This window comes from Lepidochelys olivacea (genome assembly GCF_965140295.1).
Source record: "Lepidochelys olivacea isolate rLepOli2 genome assembly, chromosome: 13".
Classification (NCBI taxonomy): Eukaryota; Metazoa; Chordata; order Testudines; family Cheloniidae; genus Lepidochelys; species Lepidochelys olivacea.
In genome coordinates, this window is record NC_140423.1 from 29776096 (window position 1) to 29791470 (window position 15375).

The following is a 15375-nucleotide window of genomic DNA, read 5'->3' on the forward strand; positions in this document are numbered from 1 at the left end:
TGCTGAAATGCTGGGAATTACAGGATTCAAAAAGGCAACAGAGAGCCTACATGCACTAATGGATACTGCCAGAGGGCCAGGAGGCGCACTGGGCTCCAGTGGGCCAGTCAAATACCTGAGGCTCCCTTTGGAGAAGGGCAAGGTGATGGCCCCCTCCAGACTCCTACCACAATACAGCTCGCAGAGCAAAGCAAAAAGCTGCTCCACTTTTAAACTCAAGTCTTTTAGGGAGGGCAAGTGGGATAGGAAATGGCACCTTAATTTTGGCTGCCATCCATCTCGTAATCACTGCCCATCTTAACAACTCTTCGCAGCCCTCTGTCACTCCGCCACAGGAAAACTATCTATATCCCAAGCACTGGCTCTGAATTTAGCATAATTCCCAGCAGTTGCTCCTACCACAATGGAGTGAAGCGCTCCAATCCTGGCACAGGCAAGCATGGCAACAACCAGCTCAATAATCATTGGCATGTAGATAGAAACTCTGTCTCCTTTCTTTATGCCTGTGAAAAAGAAACAGAAGATATTTCCCATGCCGGCAGGGATGGAACAGCTAAGAGTTCAGTGGCATGAGGCTAGCAGAGATCTGAGCCCTGCTGCTCCTAGAGAAAGCATAGGAAACAACCACTACAGGAGATGGGAAATAGGATACAAAACCACAAGCTAGCAGAATGTTAATCAACGTCACTGCCACATGCAAAGAAGCTCTCAGTTTAAAGCTCAGCTGACAGGAGCCACTGGGTTGAATGTTTAACCCTGTATGCATTAATGTGTTTAATACGGATGCAAGGCCCCCACTGAAGACTTCCAGTGACATTCGCTTGAAGAGTAATAACTGACTAGCATTGTCATCACGATGTATAAAGCCAAAGAATCAAAAGTGCTTTCAAAGTTTTATATTGAAATGGCAACAGTATGAATGCCAGCGATTTCCAAGCCATGTATATGCAAATGCACAAGCGTGTGTGCACACACTTTGCTTTTGCAATCACTTAAGTTCTTTGTAAGGCACCTGGAATGGTTACTGCAACAGGGTGCCACTCTATGCAATGCCCCTTTAAAGAGATACCAATGTAACCAGCTTCCAGTGCTATCATCAAAACCTCTAGTAGGTTATAACCGACACCTTGCTAGGAACTTAACTAAACACAGTAATGGATCTAATAACAAGAATCTCTAGCTCTTGTATAGTGCTTATCAGTAGCTCTCAAAGCACTTTACATAGGCCAGTATCTTTAGCCCCATTTTAAAGATGTGGAAACGGGTGCACAGAATACAGGCCCGTGGCAAAGCTGGGAACCCAGGTCCCAGTCTGGTGCCCTCGTCCCTAGGCAATACCACCTCCCACATCAGAGCAGCATAAAGGTGAGTTAAGTCGGGTACCTTGTTCCCGGAGAACATTGGCAAATTGGCAGACCTTGTGCATCAACTCGCTGTATGAGATCTTCATGGAATCCCCGGGTTCATTCCCTTCCCTGCAAAAACAGAAATCAAGATTCATTCGGAGAGCTTTACAAGGATAAGCAGTAGCTGTGTATCTTCAGTGCAGGTCTCAGCACAGCCTATAGTCTCTAATGAGCTGCCCTTCTGAGCAGAAAGGGCCAAAGCCCACCCTTCTCACCTCAAGCCAAACTCGCAATGGCAGTAGGATTTAATCCAGAGTCACAGCCAAGCTGGAACCCAGCTCCAGGACAGGGCAGCATGAATGGAAGCAATCAGAATTCACTCAGCAGCACTGAATTTCCAGTCTCCAAGGGTGGGGAGGGTCACAAACAGTACAGATGACAAGAGCCAAAGGCACCCCTGCCACATAGAAACTCATGCGGTGCATCCCATCATGAGCACATGCGTTGGAGAACAAAGCCCAGATCTGCTGCGCTGCATCTTGTACATGCTCACCCCAGTGGGGCATGCACACATGGACTCCTGGAAATCCAGGCCAGTGTCACCACTGGTGACTCGGCCACAGCCAGGACAGCTGCAAAATGAAAGAGCGGAGTAGGACAGGGAAGGCTCCCCTCTTTCCCAGTTCCCTGCCTGCTGGGGTAATGCGGAGAAGCACCCAAAGACTTTTAAAAGGCTCGCCTACACTGCAGTGCCCTGTCTGTAGCCCCCACTGGGTCTGCACTGACTAATGTGAATGCTCCCTGCCACAGACAAGGCACACATTCAGAGGCTCAGAATGTGTCATGATGGGATGAAAGCTGAGAGCGGTCACTCAGAGAGAGAAGAAGTGCAAAATGCCGCATCCCAGAGAAGTGCTTGCTGCCATACTGGGCAAGACAGCAAGACACCAAGGGATTTGTTTTTAATTTGATAACATGCTGCAGCCACCCCAGTGAAGTGCACGGGGCGTGGCTCATGGTTAGTCAAAGGGTTAACATGGGGGATGCAAACAATACCAGCCAGCAGACTTCCCACCCCACTGACCGGAGTTAGCGCCAATGGAAAGGAATATACAACCTTGGCCCCTTCCAATGAGACAGCACTGAGCAGTTCTCTACCAGATCCTGCCAGCACACAAGCTTCAGTTATCTTTCCAGAATCACGAGTCTCCGGCTCCTTCTCACCTGCATCCAGGATGGACCCTACATGGCTCCGGACAGCACAAGTGGTGCCTCTGGGGAGAAGGCAGAACCATACCTGCATGCTGCCCCCTGCTCAGGGAAGCAGAGCCCTCCTGGAACTCTCCCCTGACGGACACTGCCCAAACAACAATGCTTGCACGGTTGTGGTGCAGCAAAGAATATTCTAACTTGGGAGCACAGACCCAGCAGTTTAAAGCATCTGAAAATCTACAGCCTACAGAGGTAGCAGCTGAGCCCTAGCTCAGCCTGCTCCCTGGACACCCACATCTAGACATGAAAGGACAGCTGTGCCCACAGAAGTGTGCGTATATGCATACATGCTGCCCAAGCACTACACTCATCTGCACACAGGTGTGCGACAGGCAACAGATCTTTCAATCAATGGCAACTGAAAATGGATTTCCATCTTGATCACAGGTGCCAGCATGGCCTCCGGCAAGAAGGAGAGAGTAAAATGAAGGGTGGGAAGTGAGCTAATCATTAGCACAGGAGGCTTGGGCCCTGTCAACACTAGAGGCAATTTTCAGACACTTCCCACCATTGCTAAGACCAGTTCAGCTCTGCTGCTACGAGCAACGCTGGGAACCCTTGTGTAGACCCACTTTGAGCGAGCTTAGATGACAGGAGGTTTAACCGTGGCAGCAGATGGCAGCCCACTTGCATAGCGTTGTCATCATTGCCAACACAGGTAATTTGAACTAGGCAATTTGAGTGTGACCCTTGTGTAGACAGGATTTCAGGGTCAAGAGAGACTCGAGAACTCTTCAGAGCTGGGGTAAAGCTGATGCAACTCAGCTGACTTGACGGATTGCACTGGCTTAGACCAGGTAAGAACTTGGCCCCAGAATTCCATTCTTGATTCTGCCAGGGAGTTTCTCAGTGACTAAGTTGAATCCAGCCCTCTACTGAATGTGACTCTCTGAATGAGAACAGAGAAGGGGAGTTGCTTCTTCCACTTACACTCAAGCAACAGGGCATGACCTAGACACAGCCCTCAGAAGAGCACTAGTAGAAACACGCAGCAGATGAATCCCACAGGGGGGCAAGTTGCATGAGGAGGGAGCGTGTCCCGACCACAGGTGCAGCTGGGTGCTCTGACATACAGCACAGCATGCTCCAGTGCCAGCAGAATTCTGTCCTGGCCAGCAGGGCAGGTTTGCTTTAGCCAAGGACACAGCAAGCAGCGCGTCTGCTCCCCTGCCCCAAGCTGTCTGGGGTAAAGTATGCCACATGCTGCCTATCAGGGAGTATGTACAACAGTCACCCCACAAGGGGATGGGAGGCTCAGCAAGCGAGTAAAGCCCTAGGATCCTCCCTCAATAGTTACTGAACTTCAGTGCTCACTGGGATTGTTCCAGGATGGCTTGGCTTCCTGCCTCAAGTGTTACTTGGTTGCATTTATTTCCTGTGCCATTAACACATTATTACATCAGCAGCCCCCTACACGCTCCCTCCCTGGCAACAAACTCCAAAGAAGCCCATTTGTTTCAGGCGAGGGTGGTGTCTGCTGGGGTAAGATGAGCCGATCACTACACCATGATGCAGCAGCCAATGAGAACAGATTACACTTCCCACCCTGCACTCTGCAGAGGGTCAGAGCAGTGTGGAGACTGCAATCCTGGCAGGCAGCTACAGAGCCAGAACTGGGAAACAGATCCAGAGATGCCAAGGCCAGGAGGGACCATTAGGATCACCTAACCTGACCTCTCCTGTACAACACAAACCAGAGACCTTCCCAACAATCATTCCTAGAGCAGATCTGTTAGAAAAACAGCCCATCTTCATTTAAAAATTGCCCACCATGGAGAATCCACAGCAACCCTTGTTCCAAGAGTTAATTACCCTCACTGTTAAAATTTTACAGCCTATTTCCAGTCTGAATTTGTCTACCTTCAACTTCCAGACACTGGGTCGGGTTAGACCTTTCTCTGCTAGACTGAAGAGCCCTGTCATAAAGGGAAGTGTAAACACTTTAAAATCCCTTCTGGCCAGAGGAAAAACACTTTCACCTGTAAAGGGTTAAGAAGCTAGGATAACCTTGCTGGCACCTGACCACAATGACCTATGAGGAGACAAGAGACTTTCAAAGCTGGAGTGGGGGAGAAACAAAGAGTCTGGGTCTGTCTGTCTGTCTGTCTGATGCTTTTGCCGGGGACAGAACAGGAATGGAGTCTTAGAACTTAATAAATAATCTAGTTAGATATGCGTTAGATTCTGTTTGTTTAAATGGCTGAGAAAATAAGCTGTGCTGAATGGAATGGCTATTCCTGTCTTTGTGTCTTTTTGTAACTTAAGGTTTTGCCTAGAGGGATTCTCTACATTTTGAATCTAATTACCCTGTAAGGTATTTACCATCCTGATTTTACAGAGGTGATTCTTTTTACTTTTTCTTCTATTAAAATTCTTCTTTTAAGAAACTCAATGCTTTTTCATTGTTCTTAAGATCCAAGGGTTTGGGTCTGTGGTCACCTATGCAAATTGGTGAGGATATTTATCAAACCTTCCCCAGGAAGGGGGGTGCAAGGTTTTGGTGAGGATTTTGGGGGGAAAGACGTTTCCAAACAGGCTCTTTCCTAATAAAATAAAACTGGTTAGACGTTTGGTGGTGGCAGCGTGTCACGGAGTCCCTGGGTGATGCTCTGGAACTGCTCCCCATAAAGCCAGTCAGGACTCTGGGGAAGTCTCCTTTCTGCGAGCAGCCTGTCTTCAGGACACAAAGCTCACACAAATTCCACCTTCCTGGGTCTGAACTCAGAGCATTCAGCATCCTCTGCCCCTCCGTGTGCTTCCCACAGCGAGTCCGCTCAGGCGGGGCTCCTGGGGAAGCCAGAGGGTCCTGCACCCCAACTTCGCAGTCAGACGTGACTCTCAGCCAGCCAGTAAAACAGAGGTTTATTAGACGACAGGAACATGGTCTAACACAGAGCTTGTAGGTGCAGAGAATCGGACCCCTCAGCTGGGTCCATTTTGGGGCCAGTGAGCCAGACAACCACGTCTGCACTTCACTCCATGTCCCAGCCAGCCCCAAACTGAAAATCTCTCCAGCCCCTCCTCCTCTGGGCGTTGTTCCTTTTCCGGGCCAGGAGGTCACCTGATTCCTTTGTTCTCCAACCCTTTAGCTCTCACCTCGCAGGGGGGAAGGGCCAGGCCATCAGTTGCCAGGAAACAGGGTGTTGGCCATTCTCTGTGTCCAGACCCCTGCACACACCTGCCCTCTAGGGCTCTGCAATGATCATACACCCTTATCCCATCACCTAGATACTTACGAACTGCATAGGGAAAACTGAGGCACCCCACACTATTCAGAGGAACCATTAAGAACAGTCCCACTTCGTCACACAGCGAAAGTCCAAGGGCAAAAGGTAAAATAGTTTGTACCTTGGGGAAGTTTTAACCTAAGCTGGTAAAAGTAAGCTTAGGCAGTTTTTATGCAGGTCCCCACATCTGTACCCTAGAGTTCAGAGTGGGGAAGGAACCTTGACAAGCCCAGTATTAAATATTTGTTCCTCATGTAGGTACTTGCAGACTGTGATCAAGTCACTTGTTAACCTTCTCTTCGTTAAGCTAAATAGACTGAGCTCTGAATCTACCATTATAAGATATGTTTTCTAATCCTTTACGCATTCTTGTGGCTCTTCTCTAAACCCTCTCCAATTTATCAACACCTTCTTGAAATGTGGACACTAAATGGAACACAGGATTACAGCAGCAGTCACACAAGTGCCAAATAGAGGTAAAATAACTTCTCTGCTCCTGCTTGAGATTCCCCTGTTTAAGCAGCGAAGGATTGCATTAGCCCTTTTGGTCACAGCAGCGTTCAGCTATCATCCATCACAACCCCCAAATCATTTTGAGTTGCTGCTTAACAGAATAGAGCCCCCCATTGTCTAAGTATGATCTACATTCTTTGTTCCTAGATGTACACATTTAGCCATATTAAAACACATACTGTTTGCTTGAGCCCAGCTTACCAAATGATCCAAATTGCTCTATCAGTGACAAGTTTACCACTCCCCCAATCTGTGTTTCACTTGCAAACTTTATCAGTGATAATTTTATGTTTACTTCCAGATCACTCATAAACATGTTAAATAGCAGAGGGCCAAAACCAATTCCTGCGGCAGCCCACTAGAAATACACCCATTCAATGATGATTCCCAATTTACAATTATATTTTGAGACCAATCACTTCATCAGCTTTTAATCCACGTTGTGTGTGCCAGGTTAATTTTATATCTTTATAATTTTCTTAATCAAAATGTCACATGGTACCAAGTCAAATGCCTTGTAGAAGTCTAAGTATTTTACTTCAACACTAGTACCTTTATCAACCTGTAATCTCATTTTAAAAAAAGAAAAAAAAAAGAAAAGAGAGATGCCTTCCAGTGTGAACTACCCTCACCTTTGCCTCCGAATACCTTGCCTCGCTGTACGTATTAGAGTCCCACTAGAACGCATCCCCCACACATAGCGACTGCATGGAATGTACAAGTTCCCTTTGCTGTGGGGCCAGTATGTCGAATTGTCACTCTTAATCCCACAGAAAATTCACCCAGTCCCCCAGGAGCAGAGCAGCTACTGGCCACTGTGCACCGAGAAGCATTTTCCTAATGTGTGGATCACTCTGACTTCCCAAGACACAGCACTCGGCCTTGTAATTTTAAAGTTATTTATTTTTTTAATGAGTGCATGGTACAACAAGTGAAACACTGGGGGGTGAAGAATAAAGACTGGGCAGGATCAAAGCCTCAGCATGCACTTCTGCTTCTTTTGGGGTTTGTTTTTTTTTTTAAATCCTTTGATAAGAATTAGCTTCATCTGCTCAGTGTTTAATAGGGTTTCACTTGCCTCGAGAATGAGAGCCTCAGGCCTTGTGATGGGTTTGAGGTGCAAAATTTAAACGTCAAGAATACCTTCCCCATAATGTTAGGGCTGTTGGTTTGGTATGGGTCCATCTCTACACAAAAGGTTGCACAAATACCAACAGCGTCTTCTTTAAAACTATAAGTCAAGAACCAATTTTCAAAATTGTTACAAAGGAGAAACAAAAGCTCCTTGAAATACTTTACTAAATTAAATACAGCTATGAAATGCCATTTGGACCGGACACTTTTCCAAACCACAGCACAGTTTGAATCCTGGCATTTAACTGTTACTTCATAATTTTATGACACCACATGGATCACAGCATGAAGATTTAACACTTTCAAGCCCTTGAGAGAGTCATAGCTAGTAACACAGGGCTTCCGATCCCATGGTTTAGGAATTCCCATGCTGCATGTGCATATGTAACCCAATGGTGTGTGTTACAGGGCCCCTCTGTGCCTGATCCACAGAGGATACGAACCATTACAGCCCCTAGCTACAGAGGCACAGTTCTTTAGCTCAAGCTGTAACAGGTCAGGTCATGCTTTTAGCTCTGGAGGTCCCTGTTACAGTCTGGGTGTGTTGGCCAAGAGGGCAGTGCGCTCTCTCTCTCTCTCTCACACACACACACACACTGTCTGCCTACAGAGCCCCTGCAGAATTCAGTTTCAATGATTGATTCACTCTACACTACAAAGTTAGTGACTGACCAAACTAAAGATACTCATGTCCCTGGAACACACACACAAAAGACTGCCCTGGGAGACGCTCAGGCAGCTGCCTCAGGGAGCACATCAGCTTTGAACTATGCTCTGAACTCAGGTTTCCAAAAAGGAAAATGAGAGTCAAGGGCCTTCTAGTGAAGATCCCCATCTAGCGGCCCCCAGATAGCCACCCCCAGGAACCATTAGCCAGAGCACATCAGCAGGTGTCAAATAACATATTGGTGCATTAGAAGGGAGACAAAGAAGCGGGTGCCAAACTCCAAAGGGCTCTTACCTCCTTCTCAGCACACTATGTTTTAGGGGAGGAGGGAGCCGGCGAGCTCTCCAGAGCATGCCTGCAATGCACTCCCGGCAGCTAACCCAATTCAGCAAACCGGCCGCCAGGTTCTGAGCAGCTGCAGCACAGCAGCCACTCCCGGAAGTATGCCGCAAGAGGAGTGAAGCAGAGGAGGAGTTAAAGGCTGAGGTATCAATAAAGCAGTATGGGACCACTCTGGTGGATGAGTTGTGGCCAGCAGGGAGCAAGAGGTACACAGGAATGGCTGCCATCCCAGGGAGAGGTGGGGAAAAGCCATCCCTTAGTGAGGGATTAAAGAAGGATCTATTATAAAAAGATGATCCGTAGAAGCCTGGGAGATCTCATTATGGGGCAGGGGCTGGTTTGATTAGCTGAGGTTTTTTAATCTGCTGCAGAGTCCTAGAGCTGGAGGAGCCAAGGACCTCTGTTATTTGACTCACGCAGCATCCCAGCCCCAGAGCCCCAGGTCTGATTGGTTTAACAGAGCTCTTGAATACGGCACGCGGGCAACGAAGGCCGCAAAGCAGTTAGCATTCGACACCCATTCTCCCTCCAGCACAGGGCAAGCACAGAGCCCCTTCTCCACAGCCACCTCCACTGCAGCATTCTTCAGTCATGGAGTGCTGGCTTCGTCTGCACCAACTGGCGGGGTGACAAACGCGCTGGTGAGGCGTCTGGAGGGGTCCCCGGGATGTGAGGAAAGGTGGTGTGTGCAGAAGAGCATGGGGACTACTGCCTCACCTAGCATCGGCAGCTCACACCAGGAGAGGGGAAGCCAGGAACCTACCCCAAAATAAGTCACAGGAATAAAGGTCAACATCTCAGTGCACCTTAGGGCGCGCCTTCACTGGCAAGGTTAAAGCGGTAGTCGTGGCATACCACCCATCTCCCAGCACTGGTGCACGGTCTACACTGGCACTTTACAGAGCTGAAACTTGCAGCGCTCGGGGGGGGGGTGTTTTTTCACACCCCTGAGCGAGAAAGTTGCCGTGCTGTAAAGTGTCAGTGTAGACAAGCCCTTAGATTACCTTGTAAGCTACTGTTTGTGAAACCTGCTTGAGCAATGGTTAAAGACAGCCCCAGCCCAGTGTTTATACTCCACAAGCAGCCATGGCTTTTATCAGCAGGGATCAGGTCTGAGGGAGATGTCACTGATAAGCAGGTGTAAGGAGAGAGGGGTTGCTCAGGCTGGGTGGGGGAAGGATGAGGAGTAACAAGATGAAGCTGAGCAAAGGAACAGGTTCCTGATAGGGAGATCTGCCAGGCTTTTGGGACAGTCAGTCTCCCAAGGGAGGTGCAGCAGCCCGAGGCATAGCCATGTTTGGGGGCCCAGACAGAGCCCAGCAGGAAGCCAACGTAAGGGTAGAGCAGCCAGACTGAGCCTTTGAAAGCATCTCCCCCATCTCTCTTTGGCCAACAGTACCAGGGGGAGGGCACACACCAGCTAGAGCAACCTACTTATCATTGTAGGCCGCAAAGTGTTACCTGGGCTGCAGGCAGAGAACCACAGTGCCCCCCACCTAACGCTCCCCACAAACCCCTGTGCCCAGCGCTCTCCAGCCACAGACCACTCCACAGAGTGGGGCCAAGTGCGGAGAGCCAGGTGTGGGGCCAGAGACCCTGACCCTGACCCTGGACCCCTCCGTGCAGGGCTGTGCAGCAGCCGGCATCCCGCTGCAACCCTGGACCCTGCTGTGTGGGGTTGGGTGGCAGCCCGGACCCTGAGCCCGCAAGGTGGGCCCCGGCAGCAGCCAGCAGCCCGGGTCCTGGAGCCCGCCACGAGGAGCCAGGACCCGGAGCCCCCGTGGCCTTTAGCACACAGCTGAACTGAGCTGGGCCACAGCTGTGTGCTAATTGGGCTGCATGAGGCCCGCAGGTTGAGAACCGATGAGCTAGAGGCAGAGGCCCAGCCAGGGCCAGCTCTGTGGCCTTCTGCCTGCTCCCCACCCTATATGAGGGAGGCCCATATGTGAACTCCTAGGGAGACACCATTACATTGGTGGCTGGGGACAAGGGAGGAAGCGATTTCAGGAGGGTGTGGAGAAGGAAGGGCGAGCTCCCATGGGAGGAAGGACCCCTTGGAAGGGGTGTTCTCTAGCTACCAGGGAATGAGGGACAGGGAAGTCCTGTTCCCAGGTTGTGTGACAAGGTTGGATACACACACACTTTGTGTGGATGGAGTTACAAATCCAATGGGCCAACAGCTGAAAATAAATCTTGCCTGAATGCTCTGGGCAGTCACGAAGGCTGTTATTCTGGCCAGCTGGAAAACAAAGCTAGGGTGGAAAATGACAAGTTAGCCTCAAAGCCATGAGGTTTAGACACTGCCGCTAAATTGAAATCTAGGCCCTCTGCCAACCGTGGGGTTTTACAATACAGGAAGATATGATTTGTAGCACGTTTTTCACTCCCTTGCACTGGGTGACAGCACAAGAAAGTGACCAATTCTGCAGGGAAACTGTCACTCTGATCATATACCCAATCCTGTCAAATGCTCAGCATGAAGTAGCTGGGAAATCTGAGACAAACTGTCCTATGGGGGCGGGGAGGGGAACCTTTTCTGACTGTACTGACAGCGTCCCTTTAGCTGGCACGAGAGAAGGAAGGCACGAGAGAAGGAAAACGCAACCCAGTTATAAATGCAAGAGGGAAGTACGCAGCCTTTGGACAGGAAATGCTGAAAGAGGCCTGAGGTACACAACTGCACAACAGAAAGCTCACATGGGAAGCCAGAAAGCCAGCTCCTGGCCTGAGGCATGACTCAACAGTGCAGACATGGGAACCTTCAGGAAGGTTTGGTTGGCACCACAGAAATTTTATAATCAAGTCTAAATGTGGTAACTGGAAAATGCTCCGTAGCCTAGGGACCAAGCCAGTGCCTGGACCTGGGAGTGTTCAGGTGGTCATCCCTCCGCTCTCTCAGTAGCCCTTTCCCTGAACACAGGCACAAGCAGAGGGGACAAGCTGGAATCAACCGCTAATCTGCTGGAGACCAGGTTGTAGCCCTTGTGATATACCCCTAACCAGTCTATAATGCTCTGAGGGATAGTATCCAACCCAGGGGGATCAGAAAGGCTTTTATCAACCCCCTATACAGAGCTACAATTTAATTACTTGAAATACCAAATGAAGCTGCTTGAGACATGATTTCCCCAGCCAAGATGGATGAGAGATGCAGGAGTAGCCAATGTAACAGTAATGCTAGAGTCTGGGAAAAACTTGTGTCTCTAATGGGCCCACATTCCTAATCATAACCTAAGAAGATGGGCTGAAACATTCAGCTAAAATCCTCTGCAAAATGCATTAATAGGGATCATTTAAGATTATGATGAAATGAACAACCAATAGATAAAGGGAGAAGGTTATTTTCCCTGGCAAGCGCAACAGAGAAACACTGGCCTATTGTTCAGTATTGATGCAGAACAGACAGACTTTTCTGTGGGTGGAGTGAGTCCTAAAAAATGGTCCCACAGAAAATGGGGATTAGCACAAAACATTAAGCCTGGATGGAAGCCCTAGAGGCCATACAAAGAGTAACCAGAAACAGATCAGATTAAAGTGGGTGTTTAATACACGTCATGGGAGACAGCCACTCCGTTTGATGCAGAAGCTCTCTCATAGACTGCACAAAGGAATGGAACTTACTGTAGCGGATTACTGTCTGCTAAACTCAAGGACAGGTCTCAAATTAGTTAGGGACAAGATCTAATACGAGCCCTCTCCTAATGGGGAGATTTTCCCCCTTCCTCATCTACTAATGCTGAGGTTCCACATCTCCTGCCTCTCCCCAACCCAATACACACCAGTTATTTAAGCAGACTTCTGAGGTGCTCTGGCTTTCTACAGTGACAAATGAAGGGAGTACTCTTCATTCGGAGTCTTGCCAAAAGGCCTGTTTCTGCCCACTCCCAGCAGTCAGCCTGACATCTTCTTTCCTCGTGATAACGAACACAGAGGTTTCTGTTTGGGGGGAGCGGAAGTTGATTTGAACATCACAGTTTGTAGGGAGGTTTGGCACGGAAGTAGTTCCTAGAAGTTTTGACAAATTTGGCAACGCTTTTCCTGTTGGAGCGTTAGTGCAAGCAGAACAGCAGAACGCACCGCAGCCAGGCTCAGCCTGGACTACACACAAAAAGACACTGCTTTACCTGCACTGGCTCTGAACCCCCTTCAAGTCCAGGCAATCCCCTTGTGTGGGCGCTCAAACCAGCGAAACTTTCCACACAAGGGAGTCGCATGGATTTCACCAAGTAGAGTCAGGCACACTCTACACACAGACTTGCAGCTGTTTAACTAAAAGTCAATCTAAAACACGGTGTTAGTTAAACAGGGCAGGTCTGTGTGCACACCAGGCCTCAGAAGCCAGTTTACTGCCATTGGTGCAGCCTCACCGCGTAGATCAGGCCTAGGAGACTGCTTCCAAAATGAAGTGGTTGCACAAGAATTGTCTGTGTAGGCGGCGGCGGCCTTGGCACAACCAGCACAGCATTGAGAAATGATCTCCTGAGGCACCCAAGCGTTCAGCCCCCTGGGTTGGGAGGGGACTGGCACTGGCAGCAGGATGTTTTCTGCAAGGCACCCTCAGCTTTGGATATGACAGTCCCCTCTGGTCCAGAACACTCCTTGTATAGCACCTGGAAGAGCTGCAAGGCCCATCAATCCCCTGGAACGTGGGGCTAGTGGGGTACTTTATTTTCCTCTGTTTGACGGTTGGGATGGCTAATTGGTTGGTGATGTGGGCGGGGAGTGATACCGGCTGGGCTGGCATTTGAACAGATCATATCATTTAGATTATGTGCAAACACCTGGAGCTCTGTTTAGTATCTTAACCCTTTGCCTGCTGGCCCTGCTAGCTCAGTGCTGCTCAGACAGACACTCAACCTCCGTGACGAGATTAGGAGAACATGACTGACTGTTAAGGCTCATAACATAGCCCATCGTAGTCTTGTTGGAAGAGGCCTTGGACGATTTAACCAAAATTCCCAAGAGGACTAAATTTACTAGCCAGAGGTGGAAAAAACAGAGAAGGGGAATGCCACGAGTGAGGTTCAGAGGCAGCAACCTAAGGAGAAGTCCAGCCCAAAGTGCTGGGGTTCCTAGCCAGGAGCTATTCCTGGCCCACCAACATGGGCTGCACAGTAATACAGACGAGGCCCCTTTACCTGTGGGTAAGAAGTGTGAAGAATGTGAGAGCTCTATTATTTGGAGTGTTGTATGAACCTCCATTTGTTCGATTCTGAGTGGGTGGTGGCTCTATGGACCATTAAGGGTTAACTCGGTCCTGGTGGGCTCCGGAGGGTTGCAGGAAGGCAGACAGTTAACCCCAATATAGGTGTCAGCTCCTTTAACAGTAGCCCCACCACATTCCTGACCAAGGCTCTGGCTGGCCCCACCTGTGAACTGCAGGTTGACCAGGTTCAAGCGTTGCAGCGCAGACTTTGAATAGGACAGAAGGCTGCCTATGAGCTGAGGGACACACAGACCAGGCGCCAGGCTGAAGCTGTACAGTTAGACCATCTTGCCGAGCCCCAATGTTGTGGGAGGCCTGGGTCAGGTGGGGCCTACTTCCCTTGGCAATGAAAGGCTACGTTTAGCTCAGACATGTCTGAAGCTGTCCCAAGTCACTGAGATTTCAGACCCATCACAAGCTCCCAAAGAGACTCCTGTTAGCAACTGTGGTGATACAGCTGGTAACCCGGGGGGCTGTCGCCTGGTCAATCCAGTCCAGAAGTGGGGTAAAGCACAGGACTGCACTCACAGAAGGAAAGGAAAAGCGCCTGCAGAGACAGAACGGGCAAAGGTCCAGCTCACCCTGAACACAGGGCAGGAAAATGGTATTTCCAAGTTTATATGAAGTTAGTACAAACAGAGGATAAGAGACACCAATATGAACACACTACTCTTACACAGTGCATTTCATCAGTAGATCTCAAAGTGCTTTACAAAGGAGGGCCATATCATTAGGCCCAGTTTAACGATGGGGAAACTGAGGCAGAGGTGAAGTGATTTGCCCAGAAGGACAGTAGCAGAGCTGAGACTGGATCTGGATCTCCAGAGTCCGAGTCTGGTGGGTTATCCACTAGGCCCCCACTGCCTCCCACTCCCAGTGCCCATTCCATTCTGCCAAGCAAGCTAAATGTCTGAAGGAGAGGAACAGAGCTTCACAGCACAAACCTCACAATGCATCTAAAACCTAAGTGCAATTCTAACTGGACTTCTGGTGTCACTGCCGCTGGCTGCAACCACCGTGCTGGATGAATTATCTGTCAATATTATTAAATGAAAATGCACATTTGATTTTTAAAATTTCAGCCCCAACTCTGTAATCGGATCCGCAGAGATCCATGCCCAAACCCATGCAGAACCCCACGGGATTAACCTAGGTAAGGATTTTTTTTTTTAATGTCTTGGTCATGTACCTTTAAGCCTGAAAGGGTTTCTATCACCTGCAAAGATCCTTGGCACTACCTTTACGAGTAACACTTTACTAATGTTAAAATGCAACCTACAGTCATAAGCAGCAAACAGAACCTGTCCATACACAGAAAAACCAAGCGGGCAGCTCTCACCCTCCTGTATCAGATTCAGCTTTGCATTAATATGATGCCTTTTGGCCATTCAGTCTAATTAAAGCAAGGCAGGAAATTCTGAGCCTTTACAGCCTTCCAGAACTTGAGAAACTGCCAGGAGCTTTTAAGCAAATTACACTTGTTCTTTCCAGTCCAAACACTGCTCTGCACTCCATGTTGCTCCTACAGCCCAGAATTCACCCAGCCGGAGTTGGACGCTGCTCCAGAATGCATAGATTTGTCTAGTGAATATCTAGATTGGCTGAATTATTTCATCTTGTTTGGGGAGCTATGCAATAAAATTCTCCACAAGTACCAGATTTCACTGG

At 49.0% G+C, this 15375-nt stretch overlaps 1 protein-coding gene across 5 annotated transcripts in view; it reads right to left on the bottom strand.

Moving 5' to 3' along the window:
• ACSS2 (acyl-CoA synthetase short chain family member 2) overlaps positions 1–15375 on the bottom strand; it is a 101911-nt gene that overhangs the window by 28081 nt on the left and 58455 nt on the right. For 4 of the 5 annotated variants that reach the window (XM_084645241.1, XM_084645240.1, XM_084645239.1 and 1 more), the window contains exons 3-4: positions 1384–1475; positions 400–503 (exon numbers count right to left, since the gene is read on the bottom strand). In XM_084645241.1, coding sequence (XP_084501367.1) covers positions 400–503; positions 1384–1475 — 196 coding nt within the window. Of the gene's footprint in view, positions 1–399; positions 504–1383; positions 1476–8453; positions 8585–15375 lie in introns of those variants that run through there. The other variant, XM_084645243.1, reaches the window with a different exon arrangement.